General features: G+C 39.3%; 1 protein-coding gene across 50 annotated transcripts in view; it reads right to left on the bottom strand.

The window, feature by feature from the left end:
• Positions 1 to 17,016, bottom strand: part of LOC127355192 (NACHT, LRR and PYD domains-containing protein 12) — a 75,749-nt gene extending 58,733 nt beyond the window's left edge. For 17 of the 50 annotated variants that reach the window (XM_051385718.1, XM_051385721.1, XM_051385725.1 and 14 more), the window contains exons 1-11: positions 16,908 to 17,015; positions 16,568 to 16,717; positions 15,339 to 15,547; positions 13,323 to 15,180; positions 11,633 to 11,806; positions 9,788 to 9,961; positions 7,709 to 7,882; positions 6,480 to 6,656; positions 3,233 to 3,406; positions 623 to 796; positions 43 to 216 (exon numbers count right to left, since the gene is read on the bottom strand). In XM_051385718.1, coding sequence (XP_051241678.1) covers positions 43 to 216; positions 623 to 796; positions 3,233 to 3,406; positions 6,480 to 6,656; positions 7,709 to 7,882; positions 9,788 to 9,961; positions 11,633 to 11,806; positions 13,323 to 15,180; positions 15,339 to 15,547; positions 16,568 to 16,698 — 3,419 coding nt within the window. In that variant the 5' untranslated portion in view covers positions 16,699 to 16,717; positions 16,908 to 17,015. Of the gene's footprint in view, positions 1 to 42; positions 217 to 622; positions 797 to 3,232; positions 3,407 to 6,479; positions 6,657 to 7,708; positions 7,883 to 9,787; positions 9,962 to 11,632; positions 11,807 to 13,322; positions 15,181 to 15,338; positions 15,548 to 16,567; positions 16,718 to 16,907 lie in introns of all 50 variants that reach the window. The other 33 variants (XM_051385728.1, XM_051385736.1, XM_051385742.1 and 30 more) reach the window with 19 other exon arrangements.
• Positions 17,017 to 19,792: the final 2,776 nt, after the last annotated feature.

The raw sequence follows: 19,792 nt of genomic DNA, 5'->3' as shown, positions 1-19,792 counted from the left end.
AATGGGCTCATCAGCATGGACTCACTTCAACTAACTACAAACCTCAGAGTCTCCAGTCTGCAGTGTGGACTCTCCAGAAAACCACACAGCAGCTTCACTCCTGAATCCTGCAGCTCGTTGTGACCCAGTTCCAGCTCTCTCAGATGGGAGGGGTTGGACTTCAGAGCTGAGACCAGATAATCACAGCTGATCTCTGACAAACTGCAGTCACTCAATCTGAATAAAGAAAAGATGAAACATTGAAGACAATGGCAAAATAAAGTAGTTTTTTTGAGGTTTTTGAAATAGAACCTCACAACATTGTCTGATAGTTGAAATAGAGATTATTGATTTATTCATTGTATTGTCATTTATTTTAAAACACATGATGGGGAATATAAGATGGAAATAAAGAGTGAATTATTCAGTGTAGATTCTTCTTGTTATATGAAGGTTTTAAATGTGGAGCTCAACATTGCTCTGCCACAGTCAATGGACTAAACCACTGAAGAAGAAAACAGACTTTAGCATTAAGATACTCAGTGTGGATCAGTATAATATCAGCCTTATGTCTGCACTTTACTGTCAGCACAACTTTCACATCAGATTCATTTCAGCACAGAAGAATAAAATGGTGTCTGACCTCAGAGTCTCCAGTCTACAGTGTGGACTCTCCAGAAAACCACACAGCAGCTTCACTCCTGAATCCTGCAGCTCGTTGGTACTCAGGTCCAGTTCTCTCAGATGGGAGGGGTTGGACTTCAGAGCTGAGACCAGATAATCACAGCTGATCTCTGACAACCTGCAGTTAATCAATCTAAAGAATAAAAGATGAAGATAAAATAATTTACTATCCAATCAGATGTGTTCAGGTTTTAAATGTGTAGATCAACATTACTATGTCCTAATCAATGAGCTTTTCTCTAAAATGAGTAGAGTGACTTTGTCATTGTGTTCACTTTTGTCTTTGTCACATTTTTCCACCTGCGATTCTGTTTTTACATCAGCAGGTGAGCCGCGTGTGGAGGAGGCTCGTTGTTAATGACGTAGCCAATCAAAATGATGGAAACCAACGTGGTAACCAATCACATCGGCACCAGCTGATAATAATAATACTACTATTATAATGACACCAACAAGCCCCCAGCTGAGCACCGCTACGTTGGAGTTCACCCCGGTGGACGAAAGGGTCGCCTCCCTACACCTACGATCTGTGGGGGGGGACTCTGACTGTTGTGTGTGCCTCTGCACCAAACAGCAGTGCAGAATATTCCAGTCATGGATTGTCCATAACGAACAGCATGTTCGTACATAGGGATGCTCCTAAGTGTACGTGGTACCAGAGCATCTTAGGCCAAAGGTCTATGCAGGGCACCGGCAGGCCCGAAGGGCTGCAGCCACAGCTGTCAGGGAAGCAAAACAGTGGGTGTGGGAGGAGTTCGGAGAAGTCATGGAGAAGGACTTTCAGACGGCACCCAGGCGTTTCTCGAAAACCGTCCGACACCTCAGGAGGGGGAAGCGGGGAACCATTCAAGCTGTGTACAGCGAGGATGGGACATTGCTGACATCAACTGAGGAGGTAATTGGGTGGTGGAAGGAACACTTTGGGGAACTCCTGAACCCGACTAGACCAACAAACCCGCCCTCTGTGATAGAGGCAGGGCTGGAGTGTGATGGGGGATCTGCATCAATTTCCCTACGGGAGGTCACTGAGGTAGTCAAACAACTCCACAGTGGCGAAGCCCCAGGGATTGATGAGATTCGCCCAGAAATGCTGAAGGGTCTGGGTGTTGAGGGGCTGTCTTGGTTGACACGCCGCAGCTTGGTGGGCTGAGGATTGCATCGTTGCTTTTTGCGGATGATGTGGGTCCTGATGGCATCATCAGTGTGTGACCTTCAGCACTCACTGGACGGGGCGCAGCTGAGTGTCAAGCAGCTGGGATGAGGATCAGCACCTCTAAATCGGAGGCCATGGTTCTCAGCAGGAAACTGGTGGATTGTCTACTCCGGGTAGTGAATGAGTCCTTATCCGGCAGAAGGGGCAGTATTGCGTTCCCTTTATCGAACAGTTAACCAAAAGAAAGTTGAGCCGAGAGTTGAGTCGAGGTGAAGCTCTCGATCTCCCGGTCGATCTTTGTTCCTACCCTGACCTATGGTCATGAGAGATGGGTCGTGACCGAAAGAACGAGATTGCGGGTACAAACGACTGAAATGGGTTTCCTCAGGAGGGTGGCCAGCGTCTCCCTTAGGGATAGGGTGAGAAGCTCGGACATCCGCGAGGGACTCGGAGTAGAGATGTGTCTTCTTTGCGTAGAAAGGAGCCAGCTGAGATGGTTCGGGCATCTGGTGAGGATGCCTCCAGGGCTCCTCCCGAGGGAGGTGTTCCTGGCACGTCCAGCTGGGAGGAGGCAACGGCGCAGACCGAGGACCAGGTGGAGAGATTATATCTCAACACTGGCCTGGGAACGCCTCGGGATCCCCCAGTCAGAGTTGGGCGATGTGGCCAGGGAAAGGGTAGTTTGGGGGTCCTCTGCTGGACTTGCCCTGCGACCCGATCCCGGATAAGCGGATGAAGATCAATGAATGAATGAATTAATGAATAATAATAATAATAATAATAATAATAATGATTATGATAATGTAATAATATGTAATAATAATAATAATAATAATAAATATTGTTATTAACAATAATAATAACTATTATTAATAATAATGATACTTCAACTAATAATTATAAATATTAATATTAATGATAATGGTAGTAATAAATAATAATACATAACAATAATGATAATAATGATAATAATGATGATACTGATGTCACACAGTAAATAAAAGATTATTTAAAAAAGGATGAATTTTGGGGAAATGTGAACAAACAGACAAATGTTGGAAAAAGCAAAAAGTGTTTCTATTAGTTATTGTCTGATAGTTGAAATAGAGATTATTGATTTATTCATTGTATTTATTGTCAGCATTTCTTTTAAAACACATGATGGGGAATATAAGATGGAAATAAAGAGTGAATTATTCAGTGTAGATTCTTCTTGTTATATTCAGGTTTTAAATGTGGAGCTCAACATTGCTCTGCCACAGTCAATGGACTAAACCACTGAAGAAGAAAACAGACTTTAGCATTAAGATACTCAGTGTGGATCAGTATAATATCAGCCTTATGTCTGCACTTTACTGTCAGCACAACTTTCACATCATATTAATCTCAGCACAGAAGGAAAAAATAGTGTTTGACCTCAGAGTCTCCAGTCTACAGTGTGGACTCTCCAGAAAACCACACAGCAGCTTCACTCCTGAATCCTGCAGATTGTTGTAACTCAGGTCCAGCTCTCTCAGATGGGAGGGGTTGGACTTCAGAGCTGAGACCAGATAATCACAACTGATCTCTGACAACCTGCAGCCCCCCAATCTGAATAAAGAATAAAAGATGAAGATAAAATAATTTATAATCCAATCAGATGTGTTGGAAGGTCCCTATTGAAATTGGTCCGTTTATTATTATTATTTCTAGGCCTTTTTCACTGCATTTTTGACTCCCTGAACGTATACTTCTGACTCATTTTATTTGGCGAATTTGTCGAGCCTGGTGCAATCTTGGATATTCTTTACGTCGCTTCCAGGTTGGCTGCTAGGAAGGCCACTAGGTGGCACTACTTTTAGGCAAAGTTTGATAGGCTAATAACTCCCGCATCGTTTGTCTCACATTCAAAAACCTTATATCCACGCGTTCAGTGAATGGAGCTGAATCTCCCTGTATAGGCCACGCCCACTTCCGTCCAGATTTTTTTTCACTAGAGCGCAAAATGTCCAAAAACTAAGTTTTCAGTTTCCATCCATGCCTTTTGTCCGATTCGCACGAAACTTTGCACGTAGCATCTGGAGACTGTTCTGGCAAAAAAATAATTTAAAGTATTTTGATATTTCAAAGAATAAGCACGTTATAAAATTAGCACTTCCTGTTGATTTTTTGTCAAAAAAGGAAGTGGGACATTTGTCCACATTGGTATGTCCAATTGACACCAACCTTGCGTCAATAGTTCCTTATGTCTTCATTAGGCACTGTGCACAATTTCAGGTCATCGCCTCAAGGTTGCGCTGTTTAAAATGAAGAAGTTTATATCTCTGCATCGGCAAGTGTGATTAAAATGAAACTTGGTACGATGATTGCCCATGGCTCCCTGAGGCTCCCCTAAAAAGGAAAAAAAAATCACGGCACTAGGTGGCGCTCTGGTGGCCGGGTAACTCACTCTGCGGAGGCCATAATAGTTATGAATATGAAATTCACAGGACATGTGTAGACTGGTGCCTGTAGCTCCCATACCAGAAATCGTGTTTGTGGTGTTTGTAGTGCCCCCTACAGGAATTTTAAAAAGCAGCCCCGGCGCCACGTTTCACCGATATGTATGAAACTCGGTAGGCATGTGTAACGTGCCGCGATGTACAAAAAAAACTCTCTTGGACCCATACCCCAAACCCCACAGGAAGTCGGCAATTTTCACTCTTGGCAGCCATTTTGTGGTCATTTTCCCTTTTTGGGCTTGTATTTGAGGGAAGTCCTCTTAAGGAATTTATCGGATCTGCTTCAAAATTGGTCAGTTCAGTCAAAAAATGTTGCTGAATAAACGCCGTGTTATTTGTGACTGTACGTTGAAGGGCGTGTCCATGGCGTGCCGTCCAAGTTGGCCATTTCGACTTCCGTGGTCATTTTTGATGAATTTTCGCTTTGTATTTGAAGGAACTCCTCCTAGGGATTTTATCGGATCTGCTTCAATTTTGGTCAGTACAGTCAAAACATGGTGCTGACTGAACGCTGTGGTATTTGTGGCTGTACGTTCAAGGGCGTGTCCGTGGCGTGCCATCAAAGTCAGCCACTGTGATGCCATTTCTGGCATTTCAGTGTTATCTTTTCATTAACTCCTCCTACAGGTTTTATCGGCTCGACTTCAAATTTGGTCAGTACAGTCAAAAAATGTTGCTGTCTAAACGCCATGCTTTTTGTGACTGTACGTTGAAGGGCGTGTCCATGGCGTGCCGTCAAAGTTGGCCATTTTGAATTCCGTGGTCTTGTATTTGAACAAACGAACTCCCAGGGAATTTATCGGATCTGCTTCAAATCTGGACTGTACACTTGAAAAATGTTGCTGATTAATAGTTGTGCGATTTGTGACTGTATGTTGAAGGGCGTGTCCGTGGCGTGCCGTCAAAGTCGGCCACTGTGAGGCCATTTCCGGCATTTCAGGGCTTCTTTAACTAACTCCTACAGATTTGATCATATTGACTTCATATTTGATCACTGCAATCTAGACACACTGGTGATCATAAGTTAATTTACTGTGCGTCAAACTGTGTGTCCGTGGCATGGCGCTGAATTTCCACCTTTCGCAGTGAAGAGTCTCTCTATGAAAGCTTAAGTCTTTTGCAGTGTCTGAAACGCGTGACAACGTAGAGTGGTCTCCCTCAGCTTCTGGCGATGAGGGATTGGGAGTGGGGTGATGTGAAAATTTCATGTTGTGGTCCGCACGTGTTATGACGGCACGTGATGCGGCCGCACCACTCCCCGAGTTGCGTGGAGTACGAGGTCCCGCCCAACGCTGATATTATTATTACTACAGTTACTATTATTACTATTGTCACTGTTCATTGTCCCCGATCATTGCTGTTGTTGTCATCATCAGCTTCTTCATGTTCATCATCAGTCACTACTATTCGTGTAGTTGTTGCTTCTGTTGTTGCTGTGCACCTGTCTGTCTGTCTGTCTGTCTGTCTCTCTCTCTCTCTCTCTCTCTCTCTCTCTCTCTCTCTCTCTCTCTCACCCCAACTGGTCGAGGCAGACCACCACCCACCTAGAGCCGAAGGATCTGTCCTAGGTTTCTGCCTCTTAACAGGCAGTTTTTCCTTGCCCCCGTCGCCGAGTGCTTGCTCATGGTGGTACTGTTGGGTCTCTGTAATTAATGTCATAAAGAGTTCGGCCTAGACCTGCTCTATTTGAAAAGTGTCCTGAGATAACTTCTGTTATGAATTGGTGCTATACAAATAAAATTGAATTGAATTGAATTGAATTAAATAAAAGATTATTTAAAAAAGGATGAATTTTGGGGAAATGTGAACAAACAGACAAATGTTGGAAAAAGCAAAAAGTGTTTCTATTAGTTATTGTCTGATAGTTGAAATAGAGATTATTGATTTACTCATTGTATTTATTGTCTTAATTTCTTTTAAAACACATGGTGGAGAATATAAGATGGAAATAAAGAGTGAATTATTCAGTGTAGATTCTTCTTGTTATATAAAGGTTTTAAATGTGGAGCTCAACATTGCTCTGCCACAGTCAATGGACTAAACCACTGAAGAAGAAAACAGACTTTAGCATTAAGATACTCAGTGTGGATCAGTATAATATCAGCCTTATGTCTGCACTTTACTGTCAGCACAACTTTCACATCACATTAATCTCAGCACAGAAATAAAAAATGGTGTCTGACCTCAGAGTCTCCAGTCTACAGTGTGGACTCTCCAGAAAACCACACAGCAGCTTCACTCCTGAATCCTGCAGCTTGTTGTTGTTACTCAGGTCCAGCTCTCTCAGATGGGAGGGGTTGGACTTCAGAGCTGAGACCAGATAATCACAGCTGATCTCTGACAAACTGCAGTCACTCAGTCTGAATAAAGAATAAAAGATGAAGATAAAATAATTTATAATCCAATCAGATGTGTTCAGGTTTTAAATGTGGAGATCAACATTACTATGTCCTAATCAATGAGCTTTTCTCTAAAATGAGTAGAGTGACTTTGTCATTGTGTTCACTTTTGTCTTTGTCACATTTTTCCACCTGCGATTCTGTTTTTACATCAGCAGGTGAGTCGCATGTGGAGGAGGCTCGTTGTTAATGACGTAGCCAATCAAAACGATGGAAACCAATGTGGTAACCAATGACATCTGCACCAGCTGATGCGTTCACTGCTGGTCACTGTTGCTTTATCTGGTCCGCACTGGTTAAAATAAAGACTGTATCTGTACAGAGAGCGTCTGTCTCTGTGTCTCTGCAGGGTGACTGTCAGTAGACTGTACAGGAGGGGCAGAGCAAGGGCAGATTGTCACTAGTTTATCCATCACAGATACTTTTACTGAGTGAGAGACACTTTGCTAAAGCAACGGACGAAAACACAATGTTAGAGAGAAATGTTAAAATAGTTTCAGTTCATTATGAAACTATGATGGAGGAAATTAGACCGTGGTGGGCCGCCACAACCCTGTGTGTGTGTGTGTGTGTGTGTGTGTGTGTGTGTGTGTGTGTGTGTGTGTGTGTGTGTGTGTGTGTGTGTGTGTGAAGGATCAATATCCATGATCAGACATTATTTGTGGAAACACATTGAAATGAACAGAAAGCAAAGAAATATTTCCCCTTCAGTAAAGTTGATCAATGTAAACAAATATTAGTTCAGAGGATCTTCTGTATCCAGATGTGACCATTTACCAACAATGATAAACACTCATGTACTTCAACAACTAACAGCGGACATTTTCTACAGTTTCTATAAGAAACACAAGTCTTTGTGACTGCAGACTAAACTTAGTTCAACAAACATTAAAATATGAACAAAAGGAAATGTACAACTTTATGGATGTAAGTTATGTATGAACATAAATTAGGTTCAATTGTTAATGAAACATATCAGATCTACAACAGTAACAGAGAGTCAGTGAACTGACCTCAGAGTCTCCAGTCTACAGTGTGGACTCTCCAGAAAACCACACAGCAGCTTCACTCCTGAATCCTGCAGCTTGTTGTTACTCAGGTTCAGCTCTCTCAGATGGGAGGGGTTGGACTTCAGAGCTGAGACCAGATAATCACAGCTGATCTCTGACAAACCGCAGCAACTAAATCTGAATAAAGAATAAAAGATGAAGATAAAATAATTTCTAATCCAGTTAGATGTGTTCAGGAGTTTTGATTTTGTCACATTTTTTAACCTGCGATTCTGTTTTTACATCAGCAGGTGAGCCACGTGTGGAGGAGGCTCGTTGTTAATGACGTAGCCAATCAAAATGATGGAAACCAACCAGTGATGTGCGGTGAGGTTCATGGCTGGTGAGGCACTGACTTCATCAGAATCAGATTTACAAATATATGAACCCAACAGAGTAGATTATTCACCATTTGATCAGCAGCAGTTAACGGTTATGTTTCATATCACATATCAGAATTCTTTACACATACAAACTGAAGCCCACGTGACGCACATTTCATTTAAAAAAGCGTTATTATGGTTTTACCCTTACTTATAAATGAAGTCCATGCACCGATCCTTCTGGACAAAAATGTCTTACTTTTTTGTAGAAGTCTTCCTTGTCTTCTTTCAGTTTTAAAAGTCTCACTGTCACTTACTCTGCAGCTGCGCAGTATCTTAAGAATCTCTGGGCTCACAAGTGCCCCCTACCATGAGGCAAGAGAACTGCTTACCTCACCTAGTGCCTTCACTGCCGTTGTAAGATCGCTGAGCACACCAAGCAGGTTACACACACATATATAATATACATCAGCTAAAGTATGGAGAGTCAGGGGGGCAAATTTTAACAGTGTTTGAAACATTTGATTGACGACATACAGAGAGACAGTAACATGCTCTCATTGCACGGCAGAGCAGTTTGTGAGGGATTATGCGTCTTCTCCATATTTGAACCGGAAATACGAAAATTCAGCGATTTTTAATAATAAACAATCAAAATTGTTCAAGTTAAATGGAAAATTTGTTTATAGTTCAAACTATTTGATAAATATAACCATTTAATTTATTTCTTTATTATATATTTTCCCCTGTCTCTCCTGGCCGCATGTCACTGAAACCAACATGGTAACCAATGACATCAGCACCAGCTAATAATAATAATTATTATTATAATAATAAATATTATTATTATTAATAATAACAATAATAATAATAAACATGAAAAATAATGATAATAAATAATAATAATGATAAAAATGAATGATGATACTATTGTATAAATGTATTGTCTGTAAGGGCAGCTACTATGCATTACGCACCTTGAGTCCATGACAAATTTCCCCTAGGGGACAATAAAGTATATTCTAATTCTAATAATAATAATAATGATACAATAATAATAAATATTATTATAATTATTAATAATACTAAATATGAATAATAATGATATTAATAAATAATAATAATTATAATGATGATAATAATGATAATAATAATAACAAATAACAATAATAATAATAATAATGATAATAAATAATAATAATACTACTACTATTGTTAATAATTATAAATATAAATAATAAAAGTAGTAAAAATAACAAATAACAATAATAATAATAATAATAATAATAATAATAATAATTCCAGCCGTAAGATTATTTAAAAAAGGATGAATTTTGGGGAAATGTGAACAAACAAATGTTGGAAAAAGTAAAAAGTGAATCTATTACTTATTGTCTGATAGTTGAAATAGAGATTATTGATTTATTCATTGTATTTATTGTCATCATTTCTTTTAAAACACATGATGGGGAATATAAGATGGAAATAAAGAGTGAATTATTCAGTGTAGATTCTTCTTGTTATATGAAGGTTTTAAATGTGGAGCTCAACATTGCTCTGCCACAGTCAATGGACTAAACCACTGAAGAAGAAAACAGACTTTAGCATTAAGATACTCAGTGTGGATCAGTATAATATCAGCCTTATGTCTGCACTTTACTGTCAGCACAACTTTCACATCCGATTCATCTCAGCACAGAAGAATAAAATGGTGTCTGACCTCAGAGTCTCCAGTCTACAGTGTGGACTCTCCAGAAAACCACACAGCAGCTTCACTCCTGAATCCTGCAGGATGTTGATACTCAGCCATAGATATCTCAGATGGGAGGGGTTGGACTTCAGAGCTGAGACCAGATAATCACAGCTGATCTCTGACAACCTGCAGTCCCACAAACTGAATAAAGAATAAAAGATCTAAGTTTAAAAGACAATGTTCCTGCTTGAAATCATTCAGTGTTTAATAATCTGTTCAGAGCTGAAGAAGGTTTAGAATGTACAAGTTTAGAAAATGGAAACTCCAAACACCTGAACCCAACAGGATGCAGGTTGCAAACTGTAAAATACAAAGAGTGAAAAAGAGCTCTCATTAATATTAATGACAACGTGCTGCTGCTTCAATAAAGACGTAGTGACTTCAACTCTTAACCTCTGCCAGCTCCACCAGTGGCTCCATCTATACAAACTCATGTTGTGCAGCCAAACACAAAGAAAAACCCACAGAAACTGATTGAAGGTTCCACTCAAGATCCTAAAGTTTACAAAGATACCAAATATGTCAGGATGGATTTTGGGGAAATGTGAACAAAAGACATCTACAATATTTATTTTAGGAATAGTGGAGTCATAAAATCAAATCAGCTTCAGTTTAAACTATTCAGTCAGTATAAACATCATATAGCTTCATAACAATGTTGGAAAAATCAAAAAGTGAATCTATTTATTGTCTGATAGTTGAAATAGAGATTATTGATTTATTCATTGTATTTATTGTCATCATTTCTTTTAAAACACATGATGGGTAATATAAGATGGAAATAAAGAGTGAATTATTCAGTGTAGATTCTTCTTGTTATATGAAGGTTTTAAATGTGGAGCTCAACATTGCTCTGCCACAGTCAATGGACTAAACCACTGAAGAAGAAAACAGACTTTAGCATTAAGATACTCAGTGTGGATCAGTATAAAATCAGCCTTATGTCTGCACTTTACTGTCAGCACAACTTCCACATCAGATTCATCTCAGCACAGAAGAATAAAATGGTGTCTGACCCCATCATCATTCTCAATCATCTTTATAACTGGATCAAATGTGCACTGAGCAAAGAGAGCTGCATGATCTCTTCATCTTAAATGTAACCTAGTACCTTCCTGTACAGATGGAGTGTATTATTTATGTTCCTGTTTACTGGTTGAGTCAGAACACAAAGACACATCATTTTCTGAATGAAGCGTGTTTCAGGTTGAAGTGTCACGTGTCGTTGGTCACAGGTCAGACGTGATACTTCAAACAGCTGCATTTGGAAATATGTTTCTCACTCTGTGCTCCTGTATGTCAGTTTTAGACTGTGTGTGTGTGTGTGTGTGTGTGTGTGTGTGAGAGAGAAAGAGGCGCTCGATTTAATGTCACAGACAAACTGAAGGATAAATCCTACAGTTTCTTCAATAGCATGAATATAAACCAGCACTGTAGCACTTTAATTCTTATACTTTCTTATAGTCTCTGTTTAAGCTGCCACATTGTCAGTGGTAAAATGTATAGTGTCTTTCATGTTTTAAGATGTTTAATGTTGATTTTGTAATGTTTTTTTTATGTGTCTGTTGTTGAGGTATGTTTGTTTCTGTGAAGCAACAAATTGTAGCAGTGTGCCCAAGACAAATTTTCCCTCCGGCACAAAATGAAAAGTAAAGTTTATACTATTCTATTTTATATATTTAGTACAGACTGAATTCAGAACCAAACTGTTCACACAGACAAACTTTAAAGAAGAGTTTGTGCTCAGACAAACCCAGAAAACACTACATTTGGTGGATATACACTGTGTAAGAGCCAAATACATGAACTGACCTCAGAGTCTCCAGTCTACAGTTTGGACTCTCCAGTCCAGCACACAACAGCTTCACACCTGAATCCTGCAGCTTGTTCTTACTCAGGTCCAGCTCTCTCAGATGGGAGGGGTTGGACTTCAGTGCTGAGGCCACAACTTCATAGTGAGTGTCTGAGAGTCGACAGCCAGAAAGTCTGTGATGACAGAGAATATAAAACATTTTTCATCACAAAGTACATTAACATGAGCGGCTGTAGCTCAGCTGGTCGGTCAGTCATTGATTACAAGGTTTGAGGTTTGAAACTGGAGCTCCTCCAGTCCACATGTCAACGTGTCCCTGAACAACATAATGAACCACAGACTGTGACTTTAGACAAAAGTCTCTGCCCACTTAAATGTAAACATGTTATATTCTGATTGTGATTTGTGTTTGTTAAACTTTATTTGAACATGATGTTCACTGAACTGTAAAATCACTGTAGGTTCAAACTGCACTCGGTTGTGTTTTTACCTCAGTCATGTGATTGTGTGGATTTTGTGCATCTTTGATGGATCTTATTATGTGACTCCATCTGCATCTACCATTAAATTAACTTAATGACTACTATTGTATTTATAGTATAATTAGTACTAAACATTATATCATTATAGTTTATGGGTAACGGTTTTTCTACAGTGGAGTTCAACTGTTGAACAATATAATTTCTTCTCTGAGCTTGGTGATGATAAAATCTCTCCACTGAACTGAACCTACTGAGCTCTCCTTCACTGGCAGAATGAAGCTGGAGGCCGTCCCAGGAGCTGACTGTGTAATGAGCTGCTGTAAATCAGCTGCTAAAAACACAAAGACTGTGGCTGCAGATTAAATGAAAACCACAGTGGAAGTGTGCGCTGCTATTTTCTCTGCATATCTTGTCTTTAGTGTTATTGTAGTGAGTGTAATGAAACACAGTGTCTGACAGTTTGTGTCTGTAAACTGATTTCACTCTCAACAGTGACCATCAAAAAAGTAGATCTGAAATATATCAATAAAAGAGAGAGAGAGCTTCCTGACTGTTTACGAATTAAAATAATTTCTAATGTAGGAAGACTTATGAAAAGACATTTATTGTTATGAACTCAATGTAAAGTTTGGAGAGGGAGATGTTCTGTTTGCTCTTCAAGAGGGAGGATGGCCTCCCCTCAAATCAATCAACAATTATAGATATTGTATAAATTATAAAAATAGACAGAACAGTAGAGTAAAAATATAACAGGAATAATTGCATGAAAGCTAAACTGTGTACCATGTGTAAGTGAGAACGGGTGAATGCAATCAGGGGCGGGGCAGACAATTACAAAGGTGGGAAAATCACACAAAGGAAGGAAGTCAGGATTTGAATAGTGAGGGAAAGGTGAGTACAAAATAAAACAGGAAGGACTAAACATGAAACACTTAACATGACTAAACTTAACAAACTTGACCAGACACAACATCAAGTTCTTCTGGATTTGTATCAAACCTCCATCACCCAAAGAAAGATAGTTAGAAGATGATAGAAGATTCTTGTGTTCAATAACTTAATAACTGAAATGATGTTTGTAGTTTAACACATGTAGAATTATGTAAATAAGCAGGTTTATTACTAGTTCATTTAAACTGTTATAATGTAAAAAAAAAGTAATGTAAAAGGCTTCAGCTTCATATTGCTTTATGATGTTGTTACTTACACAGCCTTTCTGCAGTTCCTCACAGCTGGAATCAGTCTCAGTCGTCCCTCCCATGATGTGTTGTACTTCTTCAGGTCCAACTCATCCAGAACCTCCTCTGACATCTGCAGCATGTAGGCCAGAGCTGAGCAGTGGATCTCAGAGAGTTTCTTCTCTGATCTGTTCTCTGACTTCAGGAACTCTTGAATCTCCTGATGGACTGAGTGGTCGTTCATCTCCATCAGACAGTGGAAGATGTTGATGCTTCTGTCAGGAGAGATATCATCTCTGTTCATCTCCTTCAGGTTGTTGATGACTCTCTGTTTGATTTCTGGACTGTTGTCTGTCTGACCCAGCAGGCCTCCTAAGAGTCTCTGGTTGGACTCCAGAGAGAGGCCATGAAGGAAGCGAACAAACAGGTCCAGGTGGCCATTTTTACTTTTAAGGGATTTCATCATGGCTTTATACAGGAAGTAATCTAGGGATGGGTCATTGTCTCTGTCATCATCAACATCATAATAGTAATAATAATTATCATCATCCTCATCATCATCATCATTATCCCAACCTTTTAGGAAGTCCTCCAGTACCTTTGTGTTCCTGTTGGTGTAACAGTGGAACATGTAGACTGCAGCCAGAAACTCCTGAATGCTCAGATGAACAAAGCAGTAGACTGTTTTCTGGAAGATCACACTCTCTCTTTTGAAGATCTCTGTACAAACTCCTGAGTACACCAAGGCCTCTGTGACATCAAGACCACACTGCTCCAGGTCTTCTTGGTAGAACATGATGTTTCCTTTCTGCAGCTGTTCAAATGCCAGCCTCCCCAGCTTCAGAAGAACTTCCCTGTCAGCCTCCATCAGCTCCTGTGGACTATTCCCATGTCCCTCTTCATGCTTCTGCTTCTTCCTCTTTGTCTGAACCAGCAGGAAGTGTGAGTACAGGTCAGTCAGGGTCTTGGGCAGCTCTCCTCTCTGGTCTGTAGTCAATATGTGGTCCAGAACTGTAGCAGTGATCCAGCAGAAGACTGGGATTAGACACATGATGTGGAGGCTCCTGGAGGTCTTGATGTGTGAGATGATCCTGTTGGACAGATCTTCATCACTGACTCTCCTCCTGAAGTACTCCTCCTTCTGGGTGTCAGTGAAGCCTCGTACTTCTGTTACCCTGTCAACACATTCATGAGGGATCTGATTGGCTGCTGCAGGTCTGGAAGTTATCCAGACGAGAGCCGAGGGAAGCAGATTCCCCTTGATGAGGTTTGTCAACAGCACGTTGACTGAAGACTTCTGTGTGACGTCAGACACAACCTCATTGTTGTGGAAATCCAGTGAAAATCTGCTTTCATCCAGGCCGTCAAAGATGAACAAAAGTTTACAGACAGCGAGCTGCTCTGCTGTGACCTTCTGTAATGTTGGATGGAAAACATGGAGCAGCCTGAGAATACTGTACTGCTCATCTTTGATCAGGTTCAGCTCCCTGAATGAAAGCAGAACCACCAGACTGACATCTTGGTTTTCCAAGCCCTCTGCCCAGTCCAGAGTGAACTTCTGCACTGAGAAGGTTTTTCCAACACCAGCGACACCGTTCGTCAGAACCACTCTGATGTGTCTCTGTTGGTCAGGTAAGGCTTTAAAGATCTCGTGGCACTTGATTAGAGTGTCATGGAGGGTCTCCTTCTTGGAAGCTGTCTCAAGCTGCCTCACCTCATGTTGGGTATTAACCTCTTCACTCTGTCCCTCTGTGATGTAGAGCTCAGTGTAGATCCTGTTGAGGAGGGTTCCACTTCCTGTTTCATCAGGTCCTTCAGTCACATGTTTACATCTCGTCTTCAGACTGATCTTATGTTCATCTAAAACCTCCTTCAGACCACTATCTGCTAAAAGATAAGAAAACATGTGACACTGAACATAAAATTAGATTCTAGAGGAATAAAAATGTTCAGAATCAATATTCATAATAATATTTTTGGTGTAATTAAACAGAAAATCTTTTTTCCAGTAATTATAACATCAGCAGACAGATGTACAGTCCTACCTTGTACTTTGTGCTTTGTTCTGAAACTTCCTCCACACTGGGGACAGGAGGAGTCTCCTGATGAACCAGACTGGTCCCAGTATGAGGTGATGCACTGTCTGCAGAACCAGTGTCTACAGCTGGTAGAGACTGGATCCTTCAGGACGTCCTGACACAAAGAACAGAAGGACGGCTGCTCCTCCACAGGAACATAACTCCTCTTCCTCTCTCTGTGGAGACATTTCTTTATAACTAAAATGATTTGAGAAATATCCAGAGTTGGCCACTGACTCTGTCTGAAAGCTCAGATTGTCACAGAGAACAGTAAAAGTGTCGTTGCTTTTCTGTTTTCAGCATTCAGTGTGAAATAAAAATAATTGTTTTTATTTCAACTCTACACTAATTAACAGTTTTTCCTTTCTGTCTGTCTCAATAAACATTTATTGATTGATCTTCACAATAAAAGCCTTCCATTAAAGACAGATGATTATGTCCTTCACTGTTTCAGTCACTTTGGAGAGCTCAGCTTGAGTTAGTAATGATCCAACACTTTCAACTGCAAGGTCTGAACATAAGTGACCTGTAATTTTCCCCCATATTTTACAAACATTATTAAAGAGCAAACTCAACCCCCGAACAGACAGAATGAAGGCGAGCAAAGCTTTTCTATAAATGCTTTTTCACCACACGTTGAACAATTATGATATGAACTGACTTAAGATGCATCTGGTGGATCATAACAGCTGATCTGAGGAATAAATTACACACTAAAAGCACATTCTTTCAGACTCAATCTTTACAGCGACTTCAACGGAAAAGTAAAAAACATCTGAATATTTTCTTGAAGTTCTGGGATGGAGGTTCTCAGGTGTTTTGGTTAAGAAATGCAATCAGATCCATCTGAGTTTGAAACTGTATCTGTACAAACTCTGCAAACACCAACATGTTTTTATTCATATCACTTGAATCCTTCAATAAATTCTCTGCTGAATGAATGAGCTTCAAATACACAAAGTGCTGCTTCTGTGGATAATTAGGAGGTTTAAAAGTTTGTTTAAGTGCTTTGAGATTAGATTACAGTGTTTCTAGTTGACAGACAGAGATACTGAGAGGAAGATGGCTCGAATGATTTATCTTTGTGTCATAAACTTTGGTAGAAGTTTTAATATATAAACACAAACAGAAAACAGAAAACTGGCACATGTAACTGAGAATAAGTCATATAAACAAGTCAGTAGCAGTTCTCTTACTGTGTGTCTGAGGGTCCAGGTTCATTACTGAATGTTAGAGGAAGATCTTCTGACTGGTCTCTCTTCATAGACAGACAGCTGGACATTGGAGACTCTGCTCTGTCCTCCTCTTCCTCCACACAGTCACTCATCTTCTGATCTGAAGTCAGTCTGAGAGTCAAACATTAACACTGACTGTGAGCTCAGAGCACAGAATCAGGAAACAACAAGTCTGTTCATGTTTCACTTAAAGACTGAGAACAGGAAGTAACACACACACACACACACACACACACACACACACACACACACACACACACACACACACACAAACAGCGTACAGTAAAATAAAAACACTCACCCTGCCTCAGCCTTCAGTTCTCCTCCTCCTGCTCTGTCCACTCAAAATGGAGTCTGATCCAACTGAACACTTTCACTTTAAGGTTCCTTCCCATCCTCCCTTCTGTATCTACAGGAAATCCTGTTTGTGTCTGTGTGTGTGTGTGTGTGTGTGTGTGTGTGTGTGTGTGTATGTCTCTTTAATTGAACAGATTGAATTAAAATGAGATTTGGTCAAAAGGTTGGTACTTAAATGATGTTTAAACTAAATTAACTGAATGTGCTCTTTTATATTCACCATGTTTAATCAGTTAACTTTTGGGGATGACAATATTGATTCTTTGTGTCTGGATAATCTAGAACTTCACCACTAGATGCCTCTAAATTGTACACACTGGTCCTTTAATGTGGGTTACATGGAGCTTTAATACATTGTTTGGTTTCATGTTTTTACTTTATGTTAATTTCCGTTTGTATCATAATTAACGTCTGCAGGATATCAAATGTAGATTACAGTGCATGTTTACATACAAGGAGAAGATTCATGAATTTAGAACTGCGATAACTAATAATTTTATGACACTGTATGTTTAAGTTTTATAATAAAAGTGATTTGACACACAATGGAAGCAGTATCAGCTGTCATACGTTCACTGTGTGTAATTAAGTCTTAATATCTGGGAAACTGAAATTCCCAAGAACTAGAAAAGTGGCTTTGTTTTGTTTATGAATAATTTCCTGATAATATCTAAGATGTTTGTCCATCCCATACAGGGTCCGGCCATATATGAGGTTTCCAACAAGCTTACTGTAGTCTTGTTTTTCACTCGGCCATAGCTAGCTTAACACCTTACTTTACCTAAAGCTAATGACACAAATACGTTTTTATCCAAAAACCAACTTAGTTAGTTTAATGTGGAGCTTCGTCTGAGAAATGAATAGTGGAGGAAGTATTCATATCATTTACTCAAGTGTCACAGATACTCAAAGTCCTGAGTTCACAATGTTACTTCAGTTAAAGTAGAAGCACTGAAATGATTCAAAGTAAAAGTAATCTGTGTTATTATGTTATGGATAGTACTTTTGTGCAGTTTGGTTTACAATGTAGAATTGTGATTCCCAACAATATCCAACGCTACTCAAGAATCCTCTTATATTACCCCAAACCACCACCACAGTAGTTCTTAAAACTTAAAATACACATTATCTTTAGTGAAAATATCATAATGACACACTTTCTGCATTAGTTTGTTGCTGCTAAAGTAGATTTTAACATTTGCATTATTGTGGTTTAATTCTAGTATTTGGTCTGATCCCTGTGGATAGCAGCTTGCTAACTTTATGAAAAGTGTATTATTAAAGACATAACCTGGTTGGTAGAGGACAGCTCCATTGCAGCTTTATAGCAGTTTACAGTACGAAGGAGTCACAAAGTGGCTATATTATGCACTGCCATTGTTGTAGTGAACCTTGTGATCAAAAGAAGACAGGTCAAATGCAATAATCTGGGGCCAGTTGTTCAAAACATTTAATCTGGATCAAAATTATCCAGATTTGGAAATCCCATTTTTTGCTATTTAGGATCAGGTAATCTGTCTTACTTTTATGCCGGTTTTTCAAAGCAACATTGGACTGGATCACCCTGAACCAGATACACAGTTTTCAAGATTACCAGATCCGGATTACCAGTGCTCTAAATCGTACAACATATCACAATGTGGGCTACCAGCTATGTAAAGAACAACAGGTAGAAGAGCCAACATGGGGTCATTGTAAGTGTTTCTTATTTTGAGACAAAACACAAAAATAACATAAACATCCACTTCCATTCGTAATTTCTTTTATGACCCCTCATCTGAGCCACAACAAATAAAAAACAAATCTACATTAACAAATACATTGTGGATATTTTGAAAACGTCTTAAATTAAAAAAAGGCTAAATCTCCAAAAGGGTTCAGACAGAAAAATTGAATATATTGTTTTTGTTTGTTATTGATATCTGTTTTGGGGGATTATTTCATGGGGACAAGATCATTTTTATTTTTATTTTATTTTTACTTTACTATACTGAAAGGCTTAATTGGTAGCCTGTGTCTACTTTATCTACTTTATCACTGTAACGGTTAAACAAGTCAAGTGCAAAATATAAATAAAAGTATATACACTAAATGATACAAATGTATTATTTGACCAATTTTAAAGTTTTACTACATTTGCTTCCTGGAATCCACCTTGAAATCCTACCCCCTGTTGGGATCAGGATAATCCTGTTTTTTTGGATCAAAGTTATCCAAATCCTACTGACAAGTTTTGAACAACACAAACTGAAGGTTTGATCCAGATTAAAACTAGGATTGGATTCTGTGATCTAATTTGATTTCAGATTCCTTCTTTCCTTTTTGAACAACCCATTTTCAAGATTTGATCCAATCCGATAACCAAAATCCGATAATCTTACCTTTTAACAACTGGCCCCTGAGGATTATGTCACTTAAACTTGTTGTTCTACCATGGTCCCCAGTAATCAATTGGAAATCTGTGCAAATTATATTTAAATTAGGTCCCCTACAAATATGTTTACTGGATTTTTCATAGGTCCCCAGTTAGCATAGGGAAATCATTATTTCATCAATCCAGATATTTGAAGTTGTGTATGAGCAAACCAACCAATGGCAAGTGTACCTAATTTTTTTCATACCTCTAGAACCTCTAGAACGGGTGGTCCCCACAAGTATGATCAAAAACTTGGTCCCCATTCCAGATGGAAACCAGTATGTCAGTTTGTGAGTGCGTGTGTACAACAAACATAATGTCAACATACACAAAATGTAAGTGAAGCAAAAAAAAGTACTTATTTTGGACATATCTAAGCAACAATTCAGCTAGAGGATAGATTTACCCCACAA

The sequence above is a fragment of the Dicentrarchus labrax genome, unplaced genomic scaffold (assembly GCF_905237075.1).
Source record: "Dicentrarchus labrax unplaced genomic scaffold, dlabrax2021, whole genome shotgun sequence".
Taxonomy (NCBI): domain Eukaryota; kingdom Metazoa; phylum Chordata; class Actinopteri; family Moronidae; genus Dicentrarchus; species Dicentrarchus labrax.
Note: the sequence above shows the minus strand (reverse complement) of the source record. Positions and strands in the feature narration are given on the sequence as shown.